Genomic DNA, 21,603 nt, shown 5'->3' with positions numbered 1-21,603 from the left:
AGAATTATTATTTTTTTAAAAAAAAAAAATTGATTGGTAAAAAGGAAGTTTTAGAAACTTTCTAATCTCACAAAGCACTCAGAGCCGTAACGCCAGTCGGACCCTAACATTAATTTAACACTTTAGTAAGAAAGTGATTTTGCAAATTAAGTACGTTAGTTTATACCACAGATACAATATGTAGATGTTACATCATTTGTAAAATCATGGACATATTCAAACAAATAAAATCTTAAGTGTAATAAATGTTTTTACAAGCTGACCAAGCCATCTATACATATTTTAATTCCATCAGAATTAAGCATGAACAACACATATATATTACACACCAGAAACGGATGTCCCTTTAATCCAATAGGAATAAAAAAGTATATCCACAAGTGGAAGTGGTTTTATCATGTGGTTTCCTAATGGTTCATTAATAACTAATTGTACACCATAAGTCCCATTTTCGAATCCAAGAAAAAGACAAATTATTTAGATTAGCGGAGAAATTTTTTAAACGAGCTGGTTAAGCCCCTTCTAAAAAAAAAGGGTTTTAAACGAGCTTTTCGACATGGTGCATGAGGTATTGTCGGACGTGGATTTTATAGAACAGTTCAGAGTGATCACATAACCAGACATGAATTTTCATAAATTAGGTAGCATTGTCAAATATAGAACTGTCTATGTAATATTTCTATAATAGATGTAAGATAATATATATCGACATATGTAAGATAATATATATATCCACATATGTAAAATATATCTCTATTGTACACTCTTTTTAATAGATGACGTTTTGAAGTTTAAAAAAAAAAAATCACAAGAAGTTTTATTTTTCAATATAAAATTTTGTTCTTTATGCTATATAACACTTTATATTTTCCATATTATTTTTGTTTTGACTGAAATATGGTTAAATGATGTTTTGTTTATAAAATATATAAAAGTAAATATTTTAATATTTGTGCACAACTCCAAAGCGTTAAATAAAAACAAAAATAGTATTATTTTGATTTGGTAAGTCCAGCGGCTTATACAAATCTACCACTTATTTAACATGTTATATTTTTAAAAGTTTTGGACATCAGTAAATTAGTAAGTTTTACAAATTACTGATTTTAATTGTTTTATAAGAGTTTTTAAAGTATGTATGTGTTCACAAACAAATATATAACAACTTAAACAGATATAAATTGTAGGATATTGTGGGAAATTAGGGTTTGTGCCGAGCCAAGCTGAGAAATCTATAACCTCAATTTTTTTTAACTGGAAAGACATATGTTTGTTTTGCTTATTTAAATTACCCAATGTATTTTAACTTCTAAGGTATATATAATTCGATTTTATGCATTTATCCGAATTTACATTTAAAAGAGAATATAATCAGGATATCAGTTAGAACGGGTCTATCCAGACAAGGCAAAACCATCAGTGTTTTATGGTCCCACAGTGGATATTCTAAAAGCGTTCTGCTGGGAGGTGAGATGCCCTCCGAAGATTAAGCACTTTTTATGGCAAATGGTATCCGGATGTATAGCTGTTAAGAAGAATTTGCAAGCAAGAGGAATGAAGGGAGATATTTGTTGTGTTAGATGTGCAGCTGAGGAGGAATCAATAAACCATGTGTTTTTTGAGTGCCCTCCTGCGCGTCAAGTTTGGGCTTTGTCAAAGATACCGTCTAACCCAACCTACTTCCCCACTAGTTCTCTATTTACGAATATGGATCATCTTTTTTGGAGGATACTCCCGAAAATGGAAGATCATCAGTTTGCGTGGATATTATGGTATATTTGGAAAGGAATGAATAATAAGGTTTTTAGTAATTTGGATATTGACCCAAGAGATATACTTACGCTTGCAGAAACTGAATCAACACTTTGGGCTGAGGCTCAGGTGATGAAGACTAAGCAGGTACCACAACAGACCGAGGTTTTGAATCGTCAGCCGCGAGTTGGTCGTTGGTGCTTTATAGATGGTTCCTGGAAAGATAAAGAATCTTATTCAGGTCAAGGATGGTATAGCATACTCGAGGGCTTTCAGGGATTGATGGGTGCAAGGAATTCTAGGGCATGTATTTCACCTCTTCATGCAGAGATGGAAGCACTGATATGGGCTATGGAATGTATGAGGAATTTACATCAGTTTCAGGTTACTTTTGCTACAGATTGTTCTCAATTGGTGAAGATGGTTTCGGAACCAGAGGAATGGCCGGCGTTTGAGAGTTATCTGCACGACATAAAGCTACTGAAGACACGTTTTACTAGCTCAGAGATTATTCATGTACCCCGGACGGAAAATCAAAAGGCGGATAGTCTAGCACGATGTGCCAGGAAACAATCGTCTTTCGTCGTTCACATGGATGCGGAGTTACCAGATTGGTTCGCAGAGTCTATATGAGTCTGTTTGTTGTGACAAAAAAAAAAAAAAAAAAAAGAGAATAAAATAATTATAAAAATATATGCTCATATATTTTTTTGGCTAGCAATGAAAAAAGAATATAAACAGTTCTGAAAGATAATTACAGTTGATTGGCCAAAAAAATAATTTCAATATACTACTGAACATTAATGATATTTAATCAAAACATTAATGAAGACACATACTTATAAATTAATAATAACCAGTAAATACTAAGTTGCAAAACCAATTTATAAATCTTTGTTGATACTTAATGCGATAATTTGTTATAATATAATAAGTAAAATAAATTATCAACTCAAAAATCTAAAATAATTTAGCTCACATAGTTTATCATAATTTTAAATTGGTAGAAAATGTAATTTTCTTAATTTTTAAGTGTGTAATACAATGATAAATACATTAGAAGAATAGACAATAAAATTATTTTTTAAACTATTAAATTATAAAATTAAAATAATACAGAAGCAGAGCAAAATTATTTACATAGTAATAAAATTGAAAATAAATTTAAACACACATAATCCACACGTAGCACGAAAAAAGGACTCAATATTCATAAAGGTCTTCCTAGATATACATCTAAAAATGCATTTTTAAATACACATTTATATAGGATTTTGTAAACAAAATTTGATCTTTGACCAAAGACAGAAAAAAAATCCAAAACTGAGCAAAATTTTCTATTTATTTATGTAAATCTAGTGTTAGATTTATTCATTTCTGACAGTTGAAAAAGGGAACAAATAACAAAACTTTACAGAGATAAAAAAAAAAAAAAACTAACTAAAGTTTACAATGGATTTGAGAAATTTAGCAGGAGAAGAGAGAAAATAGTGGATGTTCTGTCCAGAAGACTCGCAATGCTGGTGGTGGACTGAGTTTGGTTTTCCTCTCAAATCGGGAATCACACCATCGAATCTCTTCACTTGTACACGTGTAAACCCTTTCCTTTCTTCCTCCCAATTAAACCTATTTTCTTATTATTCAGCTTAGTGGAGAGGCACAGAGAGAATAAAAGGTTCCGATCTTGAAGACGAGGGCGTTGATTTACGGTGAATTCGTGATGGGTTTTGGCGTTTTGAGTTGAGAAACCATTCTGGGGTGGTTATGTTAATTTCTTTTGTTCCGAATCCAGAGAGAGAGAAAAAAGGAAGTGGTTTTCAGGCGAGAAGAGATGGATGGAGAAGGGATCTCTGATGGGTTATCGGCGGAAAGGAAAGTGGAAATCAGAGTAAATAAGAACGGGAGAAAGGTGATTTTCAGTGATAAACCCTTTTTCTGACCTGTCTTCTGCATGTTTTGTTTTGATTTTAGCTCTTTTGCAGTGTCTTATTTAAGTGTCAAATTCTTTGAATCTCGTTCACTCTTAGTTTCTGATGTTATTATGATTATGTAATCATGGCAAAATGTGAAATCTTTTGTCATCTCCTGCATGCAATGCTTTAGCTTTACTGAATCATTTTAACTTAAAAGGGTGTTTCTTACCTTTGATGGTGACTTTGATTGAAGCTTTGTAATGAAGCTACATTTTCTCCGTTGATTTGTACTTGTGTAGCTATGTTGTGAAACTTTATTACCTCTCTCGCATTCATAAGTTTTCTGCTGTTTAAATGTTTGGAGACAACAATGTTGTTTTGTTCTTTGAGATCCCTCAGATTTTGACATTTATACGTGTTTTTTTAAAGGAAAAAGTCTCTCTGTCTAAGTGATACAGGTTATAGTTGAGAAATCTGCAGCTGAAGGGTTACCTGAAGGATGGATCAAGAAGCTTGTTATATCAAACAGATCAGGCCGTAAAAGAAGAGATCCAGTCTGTACTCTCTGTGTGTCTTTTAGCATTTTATTCTACATTGAAAGTCCTCTCATGTCATTTTCTTTTGCAGTTCTTCATTGACCCTCAAAGTGAGTATATCTTCCCATCCTTCAGAGCTGCATCACGTTATGTTGAGACTGGCGATATTGGGCATTATGCACGCAAGTTCAAGGAAAGCGATACTGAAGATAATGATTCCGGAAATGGCAAGAACGTTGTCAGTTACTTTCTCCCTTCTTTGGTTTTGTATAGTTGAATGGTTGATTTTGTGATCCTTTTTCGTCATTCGGTTTTAGCTTCTTCTGGAGTCTGCTGATGCTTTACTGGAAAAGGAGAAGAACATTGATGTTAATAATAGTAAACGGAGAAGAAACTCATCTTCTTCTTCTGGTGAACATTCTGAGAATTGTAAGCACAAATGCTCTCTTTCTCTTATGCAGTGAGTAATGTTAAACGTCAACATTTTACTATACTTGCAGGTAAAATGAATTCCGAAGTGAGCAGTGTAATCTCACAAGTTCTCAAGGATTTGGGGAAGAAGAAAGATGTGAATGATCCTGTCGAGAACCAGCCAATTGCAAAACGTGTTACTAGGAGCCAAACTAAAGCAAATGAGACTGAGGAAGTAGACGTACATGTAAAACCCAGACTGAGAAGTGCTAGTTCACAAAGTCCACAGAAGAGATCTGTGATGAAGGAGGAAGATGTAAGAGATTCTGCTGAAAAAGGGATCACGAGGAGTAAGGCTATAGTGAAGAAGAATGAGTTAGCTAATAGTGTAGCAAGAAGAGCATCAAAACGATTAGCTGGTATTGAGCTTGAACCTACCCCTGAACTGGATACAATAACCAAAGCTCAACGAGTAGCACCTCCTGATAATGATGACGATGGCACGGCCGGAAAGTGCAAGCCACCTGTGGATCCTATTGCTGTTACCAGCGGATTGAAAAAGATGGATATACCTCTCACTAAGGAAGAAGCCAAAAGCTATAATACTGAGCATTCATTTCCAAAACCAAATGCTGCTGCTTCCTCTACAAGCATGAATCGCGTGAGTGCAGAATTAGAATTGGAAATGCAGATAGAAAAGATGGGTAAACCAGGAGGCAGTAAAGTCTCTGGAGACAAGAAGAAGATGAAGATGCCACAGGTGACATCCCAGGTGGAACTGAACCCAGTTTTTCGTCTTGAGGGTTACAAGCAGAAGGAAGAAATGTCGCCAGTGTCACCATTATCTTGCAAAACTTCTGCAACAAAGCGTGAGAAGACAGCAGGAGGCAAAAGATTGGGACGGTCGAGTGCAAATGCTAATAAAGTTACTAGTCCGAAAGCAAATGAGATCTCATCATCAAATAAAGAAGAGCATCCGCATACGCATCCTTATGATAACGGAAATTCCACTCAGAGGAGAAATAAACTAAGCAGCAACTTATTTGAATCATCTGTTGTTAGAGGCACATGCTCAGAAGTGATGGAGATGAGTAATAATACCAACAGCTTCTCCTCCTCCTCTGCAGCAACTCTTGCAGATCTTTGGAAAGATCCTTGCATTGCCTTTGCTATCAAAACACTGACCGGAGACACGCTTCGTTTTCCCAACAACACTGCCGCAATCTCTTCTGATCCAAAGAGCAATCATGCCAAGCAGAAAGGAGTCACATTTCTCCCAGAGACGCCTCAAAACGCTAACGCATACTCTGGCAAACCAGGAGTGTCTAGTGAATCAGCGCCGGGTATGGATATGTGGAAAGACCCGTGTATCGACTTTGCTATAAAAACCCTGACGGGGGCGATCCCTATAGTGTCAAATGACCCGGTTGTAAGACCAAAACATGAAGGGATGACGATGACATCATCATCAAGACAGGAACATGAAGGTAGGCAAAAGCAGCATCTGTGATTATGTAGTTCAACAGTATAGTAACAAGGCCATGGGGAAACCTGGGGGAGATCTAAGGTTTCCACAACTTTTTCTCCGAGGACTAGGTTGTTTTCTCTTTGCACTAGTAGTTTAAAGATCCATCATCCATGTGCAATGCCTGCTTCTTTGTGTTCTGTATATACAATATGTATTACTTTGATGTATCGACAGAACCTGCAAACTCATATAAGCTATTAATATCCTGTTTTTTTCTCTTCCTATGTAACAATGGAAACTTCTCAAAGATAGCTTCTTTGACTTGTTTGACCAAAAAAAAAAAAAAAAGCTTCTTTGACTTGTTACTAGAGATAATTGTGACGTCATCTAAAAGACTAAAACGGACAAAGAAGCCCGCGAAAGATCTAGTGTTTTGCCGCCAAAATGTTTATAATACAACATATATATATATACAAAAATGTAATATAACAGTATAGAAGAAGAAGAAGAAGGAGAAGGGAGGAGAAGATGGAGATTCGAGTGAAGTGTGGGTGTGGAGAAGAGGAGTGTAGCGAGTGGATGATCGTAGAACTCCAAGGCGTCGTGGAAACTCAGTCTTCGTTCCAAGGTTCTGTTCAGAATCTCGAGATCGGTCATCTCTGTCACTCCGATTCCTCCCAGGTTTTTTTTTGTCTTTTAATTCAGTTCGCATTTTCTCGAATCGGAACTGTGAAATAGCCGGAGATTGAAGATCCTGTTGATGGTTGCAGGAAACCTACACGTTCACGGTGGGTTACCATGAACTCACGGGCTCCAAGGTGACTCTGAAGAAACCATTGTTGGTTTTGAAGAAGCTTCAAAAGGGTACAGATGGTTCTTCAAAGAAAGAAACGGAACTGGAAGTTGTCGGGATTATAAGGTCAAAGATCTTGTTTAAGACCAGACCTAAGCCTCTCTTTTCAGGTATAACCTCTCTCTTCTGTTCTTGTTTGCTTTCTGAAACTTTAAGCCTCAAACTTGCTCTGACATTTCTGAGTTACTTGTTTGATTCAGGAACAAATTAGGCTGCAAGTGCAAAGTGATACCTCTGGATTGCTTCTTAGTTCTGCCTGTTTCCTGTCTTGTAAGCTACGGAAGAGATAAACTGATGTACTCTGTTCTTTGTTTTCAAGGAAATTTATTACTTTTTGGGAAGTTATTACCTTAAGTCTCAATCTGAATCATAGCATTAGCAAGGATGTAAAGGCAATATAATAATGATATTACTAGCCCTACTTATCATGTGATCTGCTGCTAACACAAAACATTGCACGATTCTGGTCCATTCCTTTTTTTTTTTTTTTTTTTTTTATCTACAAATGTTTCTCACAGAAAACAGTTTAGTTGGTTTGAGAATTGAGTTTGTGAGCGCTCCTTTCCAAGTCTAGGAAGTTGGGACAGGAACATATCCTGCACGGGCTCTTAATGCTTCCGTTCTTTTGCTTCTCTCCATCACTCCCACCAGCCATTCTATACTCTCTTTGATTCCTCGCCTGCTCAAACAATAACATTTAAGCATCTCTAACAGAGCTACAAGGTTCCTGTGCGTAGCTAAAGTCAGTTTTTACTCACCCATCATATCCAGAAGCTGCTTCAAACATGTACACCCTTTCGTCTAGTTTCTTTAGATCCAGGTATCGGTCTAGCTCCTCAGCTGAGACAGCATTTGGGAGATCCTGCTCATCGGTTACCAGATTCAAGACTTATCAGAAACAACATATTAAGCAAACAAAAGGAGGCAATGCAGTTTCTTACTTGCTTGTTTGCCAATATCAAAAGAGGCGCTCCTTGCAAATCCTCGTGCCGCAGTGCTTTTTCTGGTGGAAAGGCAAACTTATATTTTAACATTAGCTTCATAATTGCTGTTTGAAGTCAACTTGAATGTGCAAACTCACCTAGAGCGGATTTTGAGTCTTCAAAGCGGGATGGGCAAGCTGCGTCGATCAAATATATCAATGCGTGTGCTTCTTCATAATACTTCTCCCAAATCGAACGCAAACCAGGCTGCCATAAGGGAGAAAAAAGGCATGGTTATTATTAGATTACAAAGACAAAACTGAAGGGATTGAATATTTCCAACTAACCTGACCTCCAAGGTCCCAAAAGACGATTTTAGCATTGGCGACTTCAATACGACCAATATTAAGGCCAACAGTAGGAACAATCCGATCATGTGGGAGACCTTCTGAGATTGAGTATATCGTTTTCAACTTCTCCAGGAACGTCTACACAGTCCAAATACGAGAAATGTGCATTAGAGATGAGCCTTTTTTGAAAGATGAGATACAAAAAATGGAGAAAATAAATACCGTTTTGCCAGCTTTGTCGATACCAAGAATGAGGACATGGAACTCAGTTTTGCTGAACATGTAAGTCCACAATCCATGCATTAGAGAAAACATCACTTCCTTTGATCTTTCACCCAACCAAAAATAGAAAAATGGAGCTAAGAATCAGCATATCATTCTCCGAGAAATCAAGAACATAACTTGGCTTCCTTATCAGAGTATAAACACAAGAAGAAAATGGATCTAAGTCAGAGAATACACAAACACAATGCTACACTAGTTACCCCAAGTAGCAAGAGACATCAAATAACCACCAAAACCAGACACAATCATTACGAAGAGTTAGATCAGAGTCCAAACACAAATCTAAACAAAATAAAAGGGTAGATCGCTAGAAAAAAAGAAGGTGAATCACACTATCACCCAGTCGCATTATCGAAACATGATCAGGACAAAGAGAAGCTCCCTAAAATTGATAAAATCAGCAAAGCAGAATTCTTCTCCCCGTTCGAATCTGAAAACCACACAAGCAAATTAGAAGATCCTTACATGTCTGAGGAAGATCTGGAGAAGGACAAGGAGAGAAAGATCTGGTTTTGCACTCAACTCTGTGTTGTTGTTGGTCTTCTTCGATAGAACTTCGAATCCCGAATTCCAAAACTACCCTTACTCCAACGCGTTTCCATCTCGAGTTGTAAGGGTGACACGTGGCGATATCTAAAGAGCAACAATAATAGTCAAAAGTCAAAGAAACGGACGGCTGCTTCTCTTTTTGATTATTAGGTAATTGTGCGTCTTCAACACCCCCCGCCGGAGTCTTCAAAACTTTTGCTTTGCGATCGAGAAGTTGAAGTTGAAGTTGAAGAAGATGGCTGATTCAAAAAAGTAAGTTCCGTCTTTTCTGGAATTTATTATGCTCGATGGATGGATCGGTTTCGCACTTCATTCTCTTTGCTCTTCTTCAATTCCATCTTTAATTTAATAAGTGGTAGCTAGGGTTTCTTACAAATCTTTCTCCTTGTGGTTTCCTGTGATAAATCTCTCTTTTCTGAATCTAAATGGTGTGAACTGCTCGATTCTCTTTAAGAGGTTTATGATTTAAGCTTGAAAAGTTAGCAGATTGGATTGTTTATTCGCTTGATTAGCTGGAAATAGAGTACAACCAGCTTAGTATGAAGTATGTTTCTCCTTCTTTTGCTTGTGTTTATTAGAGCTAACCATGCTTGATTGCTTGCTGATTCAGAAACTTACCTTGCATAAGCGTCTGTGAGCTTAATTTCAGAGTTGTGTTAGTTTTTTCGTCTTCTGTTATAGGCGTTCAGATATTCCTGCCTTGTTCTGTTAAATAAGATATGACCTTTGTATAATGTTTTTCTGCTGAATATTAGTCTCTCGTTTGCAGCATTAAAGATGTTCATTTTTGTGGCAGGGGGCGTGTGCAGTGGGATGAAGCTAATATAGTGGAAATTGAATCTAACAAGCCTGTTAGGCAGAAGATCACTGAACCTAAGACACCCTACCACCCTATGATCGATGATGATGGTTTCTCTACTTTTCTTTCTTTGCTTTCTGTTTGTGTCTATATATGTGTGTGTGTGCACAATTTGTGAACTATGCTACTCTTTTAAGTATCCATATGCTTATGCCAAATTTGCGTATTTATGCTTGTCATCAACTTAACCTAATCAGATCTAAAGCATGTGTAAGTGACAATTATATGAATCTAGGAAGCTAAACAATTACTACTCTTTTCTGGAGGAAACTTGTGCTTGCGCTATTGGTTTCTTGATTTGAAATTTTTTCTTTCTAGGTGTATGTTTAACTCGAGATCGTTCTGATATTTTTAAATCCGCGAAACATAATTTAACATTTGTCTTTTCTCTTTGTGGGTGTTTCCTGATTGATTGTGCCAGGTTCTCTGTCTCCTAGAGGCAGGTCGTTTGACGAATGCGTTGATGATATGCAACGTACGGAAGAACTGAGGAACGTTCTCAACGAGGCAGCAGCTTCCTCAAGTAGGAATACTAGCCAGGGGTCTGGTTCTGGTGGCTGGAGCTCGTCTGAGGAGGATGAAGCAGATCCAATGGATCAAGATGATGAAGGTGTTCCTCCTCGAAACCAAACAAAATATTAACTTTCATGTTTTTATTCTTTTGTTTGATCTCATCTCCATATGTTTCTGTTTTTGTGCAAATGACACAGATGTGGATGGTGAGAAAAACGCACGTTTCAACGAACTCAGAAGAGTACATTACGATGAGTTTCGGAAGGTGAAGGAAATGAGGTCTTCAGGGTCGTTCTATGAAGAAGAGGAAGAAGATGATGGAGCAAAAGGCAGTAAAACAGTGGCAACTACCTCACGTCACACTAAAGGCGTTAAAAAAGAGGTCGATGCAGCCACGACAGCTTGATCCTCGAGTTGATATCAACCTCTGCTCAGTCAAATGTGTACTCTCTCCTCCATGTTTTACGGAGTGATTTCTTGATTAAGCTGGGGTTTACATTAATGTTTAGCTTTCTAAAAAGAAAACAACAAAGAAAAAGAGCAAAAAAACATTCTAAGTTATTTGTCTTTATATAGCATTTTAGAGGCCAATTGCTGTTGAACAAAAAGAAAGAGAGTCCAATTGCTTTAAAATCACTTTGATTCGTCAGTATCATCGTAATACTTTTTGTTTTATCAATTTCTGAAGGTTGTGTTTTCGTTTAAAATTTCTCTATGAATGATGTGTTATTGTCTTTTAATTAAAACTAAGAGATTGACCTGCGCATCCGCTTTATATTTTATACATTGATATTTGTTTTTTTATAATTAGTGCTTTATATTTTTATACATTGATATTTGTTTTTATAATTAGTGTATATATTTTAGATGTGTCGTAATATAACTAATTGTATTCAAAAGACCTAGACCGAATAAGATAATATAGTTATTTTTGGTTCAAATATCCGAACCTGTTTCAGATACATTTGTTGCTTAGATATTTTTAGGTTTCTATACATCAGAAAAATCATCTAAACCTAGAAGGACCCAACTTAAAACCCACACATAAATTTATAATATTCAAGCGGAGCCTAATTTCAAAAAAAAAAAATGATACCCCAAAAAGAACAAACAATACCTAAATGGATAGTCAACGTTCATGCCTAACTGATTTTATAAACTAATAAAAAAATTGTTCTATATGTTTGGCTAAATTAAGTGAAATAGAAAGAGTTTTTTTATTTAGTAAAATAATTATATGGAGTGAAAATTTAAGTGACAATAAATATAATACATTTTTATTATTTTGATTTAACTTATTATTTTATTCACAAAAATATGTCTTTGAATTATGTTTTTGGCTAAGTAATTTTTCACCGGTTGAAACTAAAATAAAATAAAAAGGTTTAGTAAAATAAACTAAACCGAACTTTCAACCATATGCAAAACCTAATTATTTTACATTTTTGATTTTATAATTGGCACAAAATTAATGTTGATTAACTAATAAATAAAAATCTGCACTATTATTATTATGGTAATATAATTAATGATGTGAGGTATTGTTAAGGTAATATAATTAATAAAAATGGTTAAATTGATTGAAATATGGAAAGACAATTAATGTAATTATATTAATGAAATTACTAAAATGACACTATACATCTTTTTATATATTACTATCCATGTTTCCAAACAATTTTTATTTATACTTCTATACATGTTTCTAAACAATTCTCATTTATACTGTTATCTATGTTTCCAAACAGTTCCAAAATGTACTTCAATTTTAGTAATATAGATGGTTAAACTGAGTGAAATATGGAAAGATAATTAATGTAATTATATTAATAAAATTACCAAAAGGACACTGTAGATCCTAAAATCTACACTAAGTATTTGATAGTGATCGAAGGTTTAATCTAGGGAAGAAAATATGATGTGGGCAACAATATCTTTATAACACAACGATGTAATCAGATTCCAGTAGGCAAAGATGAATTTTATTGATGAATAAGATTGAATACAATAAGAGAAACGAGATCCGATGTTACAAACGAGATCGATAAGAGAAAAGAGTTAAAGCGAAGTGAAATGAGGTCGATGTGTGTGTAGCTCTCTCTAGGGTTTCTCCGTGTCCCTCTCATTTCTGTCGATCTTCTTTTGAAACCTCTTTTCAGAGACTATTCTATGTTTTGCATTAGGACAAACAAAAGAGTAAATCTGGAAGAGTTGATATACCATGGATTTTACCACATTTAGATAATGGTATAGGTCATATTTAGAGTCTATTATATGTGCTTAGAATCTCTTTTAGAGTATTTTCAGGTTTAGGTACGTCTTGGAAAATTTTGGTGATTTTAGAGCTTTTTGTAGTACGCACGTATGCGTCAGAAGTTTAGCTATGAATAACTATGGATGAAAAGCTTCTCAAGAGTGGTACGTCTGCCTAGCCGTCGTATATTCTACTGTTTATATATTCGTGTGTTTATTTTTTTATTAAATACATTAAACCCATTGTAGAGAGATTAACGGATCTGGTGGACTCAAATTATTTGGATGAATATAAAGGAGGCTCATAATTAGAAAAATGCTTAGAAAAGCAATGAGAGAAGCTTATTAGATAGCACAAGCTCTTTTTATCCATACTCGATAGAAATGTTTTGATTTGATTCATACGATGACCTCAGCCTAAGAAGCAGTTCAGCATTCTTTGTAAGTCTTTGATGAAACTGAAAGTTATACATTTCATATATGTAGTATGGCTGAGTAAAAATGTAATCATTCATCATAGATTATATTATATAACTAATCAAACTTAATAATTATTCTTTTGTGACATGTAGCCATGTAGGGATCTCTATGCAGACTACTCCATGGATCTTGAGACGGTGATCTCTTTCACACCACTTAAGCAATCAAGAAATTTTACGTAAACATTTTCCCATTTGTTTTCTTAACATATATGACGGATATACACTGGTATAAATACTTTCATATATATATATATATATGTTAGGCTTTCAAAGGATGTACCTTTGGTTGAATCTGATATATGATGATGAAAAAACAAAACCTCAGATATTTAGTATTTTACCCATTTTATGTGTTCTTCGCTCAGAGCATCTCCAAAAAAACTCTCTATTATAGAGTTTGCAAAACTCTATATCCGATGTTTCAAGATGTTCTTGTCCAAAAGTAAAACTTCAAATTTAACTTCAAAATTATTTGTAATTTACACTATGCTCCTTATATTTGCATAATTAATATAAATCTATAAAAATTTTATAGATAACTAGCACATATATAAAAATATTATAGTAATACTAATTAATAAAATCTTATATTAAAATATAAAATTATAAATAGAAATACATAATTAAATATTAAACTACAAGCAAAATACTATATTATTACATAAAATTATATTTTTAATGCTCCATTTTCGGTTACACAAAATTTGTTTGGAACATATTTTAGAAGTGCCGGAGAAAATTTACTAGATTATTAATGTTGTTGTAATATTTAAATTTATGTAATAATTATGTCTTCATATATCTTCTTAAAAATGTTTCTATTAAGTTTCTTTTGTAATATTCCTGTTGTCTAATTCTACATTTAAAATATTATAAATCTTATTTTAATTTTAGTAAAACAATTATGTGTAAAATTTAAATTTAAATAAATTTGAAATATTTAAAGTATACAAAAGTTTTAAGGATTTAAATTATGAACGAGAAAATACTTAAAAATCATAAATGTGAGATATAATTAATTATAAGGACCAAGATGCAAATAAAAAGATGAAACTTCAAATTTAGGGTTTTGAGTAGTGAAACTTCAAATACTAAAACTCTAAATTTGAAGTTTTGAAGTTTCTTTTTTGAGAGCAAAAAACTCTATATTTGAAGTTATAGAGTTTATTTTGGGGATGCTCTTAGTATATTTTGTCATTACAGTATTGACAAACTGTTGAATTTTTTTCATTTATAAAATCCGTGAGCCGTGGTAGAATTTTTTTTGTTATTTCCATATGCTTTTAATTTTACCTAATGACCAATAATATTATATTTCTATATACTTCTTAATAATATAATACTCCATTATGATAAAAAACATAATACTCCATTTCTACATACAATCTATCTATAATAATAAAGGAGGACATACTCCCTTCTCATGCTGCCACCTCAGTAGTTGATGTTCCTTAGCATGACACGTGTCGTATTCTTCAAATCTACTATTCGCCAAATGTTTCAATGTCTAAGAAAAAGATGACTTTGATTCTTTGCAATCCACTGGGCCGCCTGTTTGCAATTTAGTTATACAAAAAGCCCCAATATCACAAGATTTGTGCATCTATCTTCTAATCTACTTTATTGACGCGAAAAGGAGCAGCCTTCACTGTTGATTGATATTAAGGATCAGCTTTGACTGTTGATTTATATAACACTTCAAGCCGTTGGTTGATTGGAAGTGTTATATAAATCAACAGTCAAGGCTGATCCTTAATATCAATCAACAGTGAAAGCTGCTCTTTTTCCCGTCGATAAAGTAGATTAGAAGATAGGTGCACAAATCTTGTAATATTTTGGCCTTTTGTATATCTAAATTGCAAACAGACGGCCCAGTGGATTGCAAAGAATTAAAGCCATCTTTTTTCTTAGACATTGAAACGTTTGGCGAATAGTAGATTTGAAGAATACGACACGTGTCATGCTAAGGAACATCAACTGCTGAGGTGGCAGCATGAGAAGGGAGCATGTTCTCCTTTATTATTATAGATAGATACGAGTGGTATGACCGCACTTCGCGCGGATGATTTTACTTTTTTGTTTAATATTTAGTGTTTATTTATATTTGTGACATTTTTTATTTAGCATCAAATATATTTTTTTGATGTAGTTATTTTTATTATTATCATTTTGTTTTTTTAGAAAATAATATTATCATTAATTTCTATTATGTTTTTTATTTAGTAAGAATTTTGTCACATCTTCGTATGCATCTAAATTAAAAACATAAACATGATTTTGTTTTTGATATTCTTATTAAAAATCATAAGTATGTTTTATCATAAAAATAAAAGAATTTTTAATTGTAAATGTTTTACAGTTTTTAAAATTTGTTATATTCTTATTCTAATGGAGTCTCTTATTAATATGGTTAAGTTCAATACGGAAAAAATAATTATTTTCTCTTATATAAATTTGAAAAATTTTTATTTTAATCACTTTTAAAATAATGGAAAAGTGAATAGTTGGTCTATTAGAAAAGAATATTATTTAAATTTTGGTAGGCATAATGAAAACATAATATTATTTGTTACTATTTAGAAACATATTTGACTGAATATTTCATATGGTATTATATTTAAAAAATAAATAAATTGTATGCCCCAAATAACATATAATAATCTCAAAATAAATATTACTGATTAATTTTAACATTAAATTTATCACATAAAATTAAGTTATTGTATATTTAGTGAAGTTTATTGTATATTTTTATTTAAAATCTTTTTGTTTTATGTATTAGATTTTATTATTATTTAAATAATTTTCTTTATATATATAACATGTAAAAATAAAAATTTACTATAACTTTAGATTAAACAATATTTATTCACCAAAATTATTTATCATACATTAAAACAAACCTTGAAAATAAGAAAATTAAATATATTTCTACACCTAGTTTTTTATAATTAAAAATGACAAATACTATTTTATATTTCTTTAAATTAAATTTATGTAAACTTAATTATTTAGAATTAAAATCTCTCTCTCTATATATATATATAAAGTTGATAGAGAGTCAACATTAACTTTTGTAGACTTACTCATCTATGTTGGTTACAATGTCCCTCTTTTTCTTCAACTATAACAACTAACGACTTTGAGTGTCAAAGCTAACTGAGACCATATTTTGGAAATTACATAGTTTTGGAAAGGTTATAAATCAATCATTAGAAAAAGTATTAATATGTTTGCTAAAAAGTTGAACGATGGCGTCCAGTATTTGTATGATAGCTTTAGTATTTCGTTTGATCTCTGATACTTGTGTCAAGAAGATGGGAGTAGCATCATTCCTTCACTGCCGAGAGAATTACAAATATTTATTTGTGGAGAATGATAATTAGCAGAAAAGTCAGATAATAAGTAAAGGACCTGAGAGAAAATCATGAGAAATATGAAGATGAAGATAGGGATGACAAAGGAGATGCCAAAATGGCAAGTATTAGTTTCTGCCTACTCTTGTATTTCATTCCAACCATGTCAAAGACCACTAAGATTCACTCACAATAAACATATGTCACAGTAACATCTAAGTACATCTTAGTGAACTCACCAACCCAACACTGAGATATCCATGGATATACAAAATACAACATAATCTTCTTCTTCTTCCTAATGGTCGTCCACTCCACGACGTCGCTGGGTCTGAAAACACATTTGAGACAACTTACACTCAATGGTATCGTTAAACTCTAAGAGCAACGCTTATTGCTTTAATAACTTGTATTTTTTTTAGGATAGTGTGACTGTACTTTGACTTTGGTATGGTTGATAGCTTGTGTAAAACCCGTCACCTCCTATATGGAGAACGGCGTGTTACTTACGGTAAAATATCGAATTAAACCGATTTATAAAATCAAATAAAATGTCGAACCTTTTAATCAAATAATTTCCAAATAAAAACGAGTTTATAATTTAAAAACCAAGTACCTTAAATCGAAAAGTTAATTAAAATCGAAATAAAATACAATGATCCCAAAGACACCAAACCGTCCAGATATCCAACTACTCATCAAGCTCACCTGCAAGGGAAGAAAGAGGGGTGAGCAACAGGGGAGTTACTCCGTGAGGTATGGGATGCTAAACACGCAAACCACTGACTTGAGTAAATAGAACTCCCACTATGGAAGTTTAGCTCTAACATGAACACACACGACGCCTAGCGCATCACACAAACCAAACAATGCGATGATAGCATATAGCTAGTCCATACACCCCACATCTCCTCATATGGATATATAATACGTAGCGTCGCTAGTACAGTATGTCTCTGTACCCCCGCCCTCTCAAGTAGCGTCCATGGTACAAACGTCTCTGCACCACACGCCCGCACCAGTAGCATCGCAAGTCCAGACGTCTCTGAACCCCTGCCCGCACAATCAAAGTAGCGTCGCTAGCCCAGACATCTCTGAGCCCCCGTCCGCGCACATAGTCCCTACTAATAACTATGTATACATACATATATATATTGCATCTCTTAACATCACACAATCCAATCAAAGGTTGAATCCTCTAGACCCCTAGTTCCAGTTTACAATGAACGAACTGGCTAACAATCAAGACTCAAACAGACTCAATTCATACAGACGGATCATGATTCGAAATCTAAACTACGATAGAGAGAATTCTACACTGGTACGGGATTTACGGAATAGACCCTCACCTTAGCCACTGGCAGGAAATAAACAACGGAAGATGCTGTCAACTGAGGTCAACTGCAACACGACAATCAACGACTTAGGCTCAGATTCTCCAAAAATAAAGTTTCCTAAAATGGAAACTTTTCCTAAAATGGAACCTTTCCTAAAATGGAAACTTTCCTAAAATAGAAACTTTCCTAAAGTAGAAACTTTCCTAAAATAACAACCTTTCTAAAATAGATTTCTGTAACTAGAAGTAAGGAGGCGACAAACTTACTAGAAAAATCCGCCGGAAGCTCGTCCAGAAATCCCGCCGGAAGCTCACCCGGAAATCCCACCGGAAAATTCACTAGTGACTGGTCGTCGAATAATTCAACAACAACTCGTCACACGCAAAGAAATACTTTGACTTGATGAGAATAAAGAGAAAGGGTAGAGTTTCTTATATAAGAGAAGGGAAGGGAGGTAGGTTTTCTAAACTTCCAATGTGGGACAAAATAAAAAGAAGGGTTTTGGGTTTTAATTAATAAAAACAAATGGGCTTTCCCACATTGGGTCACAGTCGTTACAATTCTTCCCCACTTAATCGGAATTCGGGACGGAACCCGAGAAAAACTTCAACGAATACGAAGGAGAGAAGAACACGAGATGAAAACAAAAGGAAACAAACAGAAACTTGATTTTCATCCACACCAAAAGAAAAAGTCAGAAACGCTAACTACTAAACGAATGATTCTGGACAGAAGGGTGTCACTTTTATTTTGAAATTCCCAATCCCCAACAAACATTGAAAACCGCTGAAATCCGAGTCCCATAAATCGCTGTCCCGGGTCAGAGCCGGGACGGAACCCCGCTCTGATACCAAATTGTAAAACCCGTCACCTCCTATATGGAGAACGGCGTGTTACTTACGGTAAAATATCGAATTAAACCGATTTATAAAATCAAATAAAATGTCGAACCTTTTAATCAAATAATTTCCAAATAAAAACGAGTTTATAATTTAAAAACCAAGTACCTTAAATCGAAAAGTTAATTAAAATCGAAATAAAATACAATGATCCCAAAGACACCAAACCGTCCAGATATCCAACTACTCATCAAGCTCACCTGCAAGGGAAGAAAGAGGGGTGAGCAACAGGGGAGTTACTCCGTTAGGTATTGGATGCTAAACACGCAAACCACTGACTTGAGTAAATAGAACTCCCACTATGGAAGTTTAGCTCTAACATGAACACACACGACGCCTAGCGCATCACACAAACCAAACAATGCGATGATAGCATATAGCTAGTCCATACACCCCACATCTCCTCATATGGATATATAATACGTAGCGTCGCTAGTACAGTATGTCTCTGTACCCCCGCCCTCTCAAGTAGCGTCCATGGTACAAACGTCTCTGAACCTAAATCTCCCGCATCACAAAGAAAAAGCAAAATACTATAGTAACACTAACTCAAAAAAGGTATGAAACACATATGAACGCGATCAAGCACCAATCCAAAAAAAAAAATTGATCAGAAGAACAATAATCAACGGAAGACCAAAGTCACCACGAAGCAGGAAAACACATGCCTAAAGCACAACCACAACTAAGAGGTAAGAACCACCTCACAAACAAAACAACCACATACCTATACCAAGGCAAGCATGAGAAGAAGAAAAATAACCTAAGGGAGGGAGAATGGAAGCCAACCACATAGAAACCAAAGCTCAAGTTCGAGACAAGAAATAATCTTCCAAACCCACAAAACATACACGAAGGAAAACACTATCCAACCCTGGAGTGGCAAACATGGCGAAATGGAAAGCCACGAGGGATACAACCGTCGATGAAAAGTGTAACGAGATGAGAGAACAAAGAGAGAAAAAGAGACTACACAAAATCAGCAAACTGTGGAACACAAATGAATGCGATCAAACACCAACCCTAAAAAACCAAAAAAACGGATCAGAGGAAAAATAATCACCGGAAGACCAAAGTTATCCCGAAGCTGGAAAACACATGCCTAAAGCACAACCACCAGCTAAGAGGTAAGAAACAGTTCACAAACAAAACAACCACATACAAGGCGTCATGCCAATGAAGAACCAAAAAGCTCTGAATTGAAGAGACGAAAGCTCCAAGAGACTAACTCCAAACACCTATACCAGGGGAAGCATGAGAAGAAGAAAAACAACCTAAAGGAGGGAGAATGGAAGCCAACCACATAGAAACCAAAGATCAAGTTTGAGACAAGAAATAATCTTCCAAGCCCACAAAACATACATGAAGGAAAACACTATCCAAACATGGAGTGGCAAACATAGCGAAATGGAGAGCCACCAGAGACGCAACCAGCGATGAAAAGTGCAACAAGATGAGAAAACAAAGAGAGAAAAGGAGACTACACAAAATAAGTAAACTATGGAGTCATCCTCGAGTTATTAAGAGAACATAAAAGCAGATCACCAAAAACCAGATCTTGAAAACCAAGACGAGCATGGACTATCAACGACAAGCCAACTACGAGGAAGACAACATAAAAGACAGCCAAACTCTGACCCAACCCAAGGAGATGTAGTTCCTAACATTAGCCAAATCTTAGGAAGAATAGGACAAATATTGACCACAACAGCGTACAACATCATGAGAAACAACCGCACAACTAAGAACTCATAAACCTGATCTACAACAAATCTCAGATAATCTCACAAGAGAAGAAGACGAGGAAAAACAAGAGAAACGAAGGTGAGTCTTTTTCCAGTGATGGTAAGAAACACCCACACCGGAAATGTTAACAAAATACATAGATGGTGACGGCTCAAGTCAAAATATGCGGAGACGAAAAAAAAACATCTTAGGAGAATAATGTTCGACGCTGTTAAAAAAAAAAAAGAATGATGATCAAAATATAAAAATATGAAATACAATTTTGACGCTGAAACCGTAAATGTTAGAATTAACAAAAGCTTAAATGCAAATTTATTGAAATTTAATATTCTTTACACCAGAAGTTCAACTCATCACTAACAAATACTACTATACACACAACAACACTTTACTAAAAAGATAAACACATAATATATTAACCTATAACCTAATACAGCATAGCACAATAAAATACTAAATCATACTCTTCACAAATAAATAGTGACCACATAATTACATCATCCAAAAACATCATACTTAACAACAATAAAATAATATTTTGCGCGAAGCGTGGACACCCCCTAGTTAATTTATAAAATCAAAAGTAAAAACAAACAAATTAAAAAATTAAAACTATTTAAAAAATAATGACAGTATAATGTATTGCTATATCATGCGGATTAAGGCAACTCCATGTAAACCTTCAAAAAATATATTTACAATCCGTTACCAATATACAAGGGTTATAGTTAAGACCCAAAAAAATTAATGGCAGACTAACGTTACAAACATAACCAGTAAATTACCTTAGTCGGTATATCGTTTTAATAACAACTCATGCCCACGAGTTAACGTATAATTAAATGGCATTTTCCCAATATATAAATCAAAATATCCCACACAAAAATACAACTATCTCTTCCACCATATAGCTTACAAAATGAATGCATATCAGTAAATATCAACCCTCGAAGAACTCCCTCATGGCATTCAAGGAAATATCATCTCCAGAGTGGCGTAATCGTCAAGAACCACCACCCGTCATGTCATGCAATCATCTTCAATACTGTCCGAAGCTGCTAAAAACAATTGTGTTTACAAGAATATGAAAATCAAACCATTGACTATCCATGCACTTG

At 34.4% G+C, this 21,603-nt stretch overlaps 4 protein-coding genes across 4 annotated transcripts; 3 read left to right on the top strand and 1 right to left on the bottom strand.

Annotated features, from left to right (window-relative positions):
• Positions 1 to 3,172: 3,172 nt before the first annotated feature.
• Positions 3,173 to 6,358, top strand: LOC106347812 (methyl-CpG-binding domain-containing protein 13). The gene is made up of 5 exons (XM_013787412.3): positions 3,173 to 3,661; positions 4,124 to 4,219; positions 4,293 to 4,439; positions 4,519 to 4,630; positions 4,702 to 6,358. Exons 1-5 carry the CDS (start codon positions 3,584 to 3,586, stop codon positions 6,120 to 6,122), a joined length of 1,854 nt encoding a protein of 617 aa, XP_013642866.2. The 5' UTR covers positions 3,173 to 3,583; the 3' UTR covers positions 6,123 to 6,358.
• Positions 6,359 to 6,557: 199 nt separating this feature from the next.
• Positions 6,558 to 7,354, top strand: LOC106347811 (putative uncharacterized protein DDB_G0287975). The gene is made up of 3 exons (XM_013787411.3): positions 6,558 to 6,761; positions 6,851 to 7,043; positions 7,134 to 7,354. The coding sequence occupies exons 1-3, from the start codon at positions 6,609 to 6,611 to the stop codon at positions 7,142 to 7,144; spliced, it is 357 nt and encodes a 118-aa protein (XP_013642865.1). The 5' UTR covers positions 6,558 to 6,608; the 3' UTR covers positions 7,145 to 7,354.
• On the bottom strand, positions 7,241 to 9,134 carry LOC106350366 (ADP-ribosylation factor-related protein 1-like). The gene is made up of 7 exons (XM_048767124.1): positions 8,957 to 9,134; positions 8,429 to 8,534; positions 8,204 to 8,344; positions 8,015 to 8,123; positions 7,875 to 7,936; positions 7,692 to 7,795; positions 7,241 to 7,612 (listed from the first exon to the last, which is right to left on the bottom strand). Exons 2-7 carry the CDS (start codon positions 8,519 to 8,521, stop codon positions 7,504 to 7,506), a joined length of 618 nt encoding a protein of 205 aa, XP_048623081.1. The 5' UTR covers positions 8,522 to 8,534; positions 8,957 to 9,134; the 3' UTR covers positions 7,241 to 7,503.
• A 13-nt stretch (positions 9,135 to 9,147) lies between these two features.
• On the top strand, positions 9,148 to 11,067 carry LOC106347810 (protein phosphatase inhibitor 2). Its single transcript, XM_013787410.3, has 4 exons — positions 9,148 to 9,292; positions 9,837 to 9,949; positions 10,321 to 10,509; positions 10,610 to 11,067. The coding sequence occupies exons 1-4, from the start codon at positions 9,276 to 9,278 to the stop codon at positions 10,816 to 10,818; spliced, it is 528 nt and encodes a 175-aa protein (XP_013642864.1). The 5' UTR covers positions 9,148 to 9,275; the 3' UTR covers positions 10,819 to 11,067.
• Positions 11,068 to 21,603: the final 10,536 nt, after the last annotated feature.

The sequence above is a fragment of the Brassica napus genome, chromosome C9 (genome assembly GCF_020379485.1).
Source record: "Brassica napus cultivar Da-Ae chromosome C9, Da-Ae, whole genome shotgun sequence".
NCBI lineage: Eukaryota > Viridiplantae > Streptophyta > Magnoliopsida > Brassicales > Brassicaceae > Brassica > Brassica napus.
The sequence above is the reverse complement of the archived record's forward strand: the minus strand, read 5'-3'. Positions and strand labels throughout refer to the sequence as shown.

What these genes read in the sequence shown, in the direction of transcription:
- LOC106347811 (XM_013787411.3), top strand. Translation starts at nt 6,609, where the DNA reads ATGGAGATTCGAGTGAAGTGTGGGTGTGGAGAAGAGGAGTGTAGCGAG. An exon ending in GTCACTCCGATTCCTCCCAG is followed by an intron (nt 6,762 to 6,850) that starts GTTTTTTTTTGT and finishes TGATGGTTGCAG; the next exon opens with GAAACCTACACGTTCACGGT.
- LOC106347810 (XM_013787410.3), top strand. An exon ending in CCCTATGATCGATGATGATG is followed by an intron (nt 9,950 to 10,320) that starts GTTTCTCTACTT and finishes TGATTGTGCCAG; the next exon opens with GTTCTCTGTCTCCTAGAGGC. An exon ending in AATGGATCAAGATGATGAAG is followed by an intron (nt 10,510 to 10,609) that starts GTGTTCCTCCTC and finishes CAAATGACACAG; the next exon opens with ATGTGGATGGTGAGAAAAAC.
- LOC106350366 (XM_048767124.1), bottom strand. Translation starts at nt 8,521, where the DNA reads ATGTTTTCTCTAATGCATGGATTGTGGACTTACATGTTCAGCAAAACT. An exon ending in TGATATTGGCAAACAAGCAA is followed by an intron (nt 7,796 to 7,874) that starts GTAAGAAACTGC and finishes ACCGATGAGCAG; the next exon opens with GATCTCCCAAATGCTGTCTC. An exon ending in GCAGCTTCTGGATATGATGG is followed by an intron (nt 7,613 to 7,691) that starts GTGAGTAAAAAC and finishes TTGTTTGAGCAG; the next exon opens with GCGAGGAATCAAAGAGAGTA.
- LOC106347812 (XM_013787412.3), top strand. Translation starts at nt 3,584, where the DNA reads ATGGATGGAGAAGGGATCTCTGATGGGTTATCGGCGGAAAGGAAAGTG. An exon ending in TAAATAAGAACGGGAGAAAG is followed by an intron (nt 3,662 to 4,123) that starts GTGATTTTCAGT and finishes TAAGTGATACAG; the next exon opens with GTTATAGTTGAGAAATCTGC. An exon ending in CCGGAAATGGCAAGAACGTT is followed by an intron (nt 4,440 to 4,518) that starts GTCAGTTACTTT and finishes ATTCGGTTTTAG; the next exon opens with CTTCTTCTGGAGTCTGCTGA.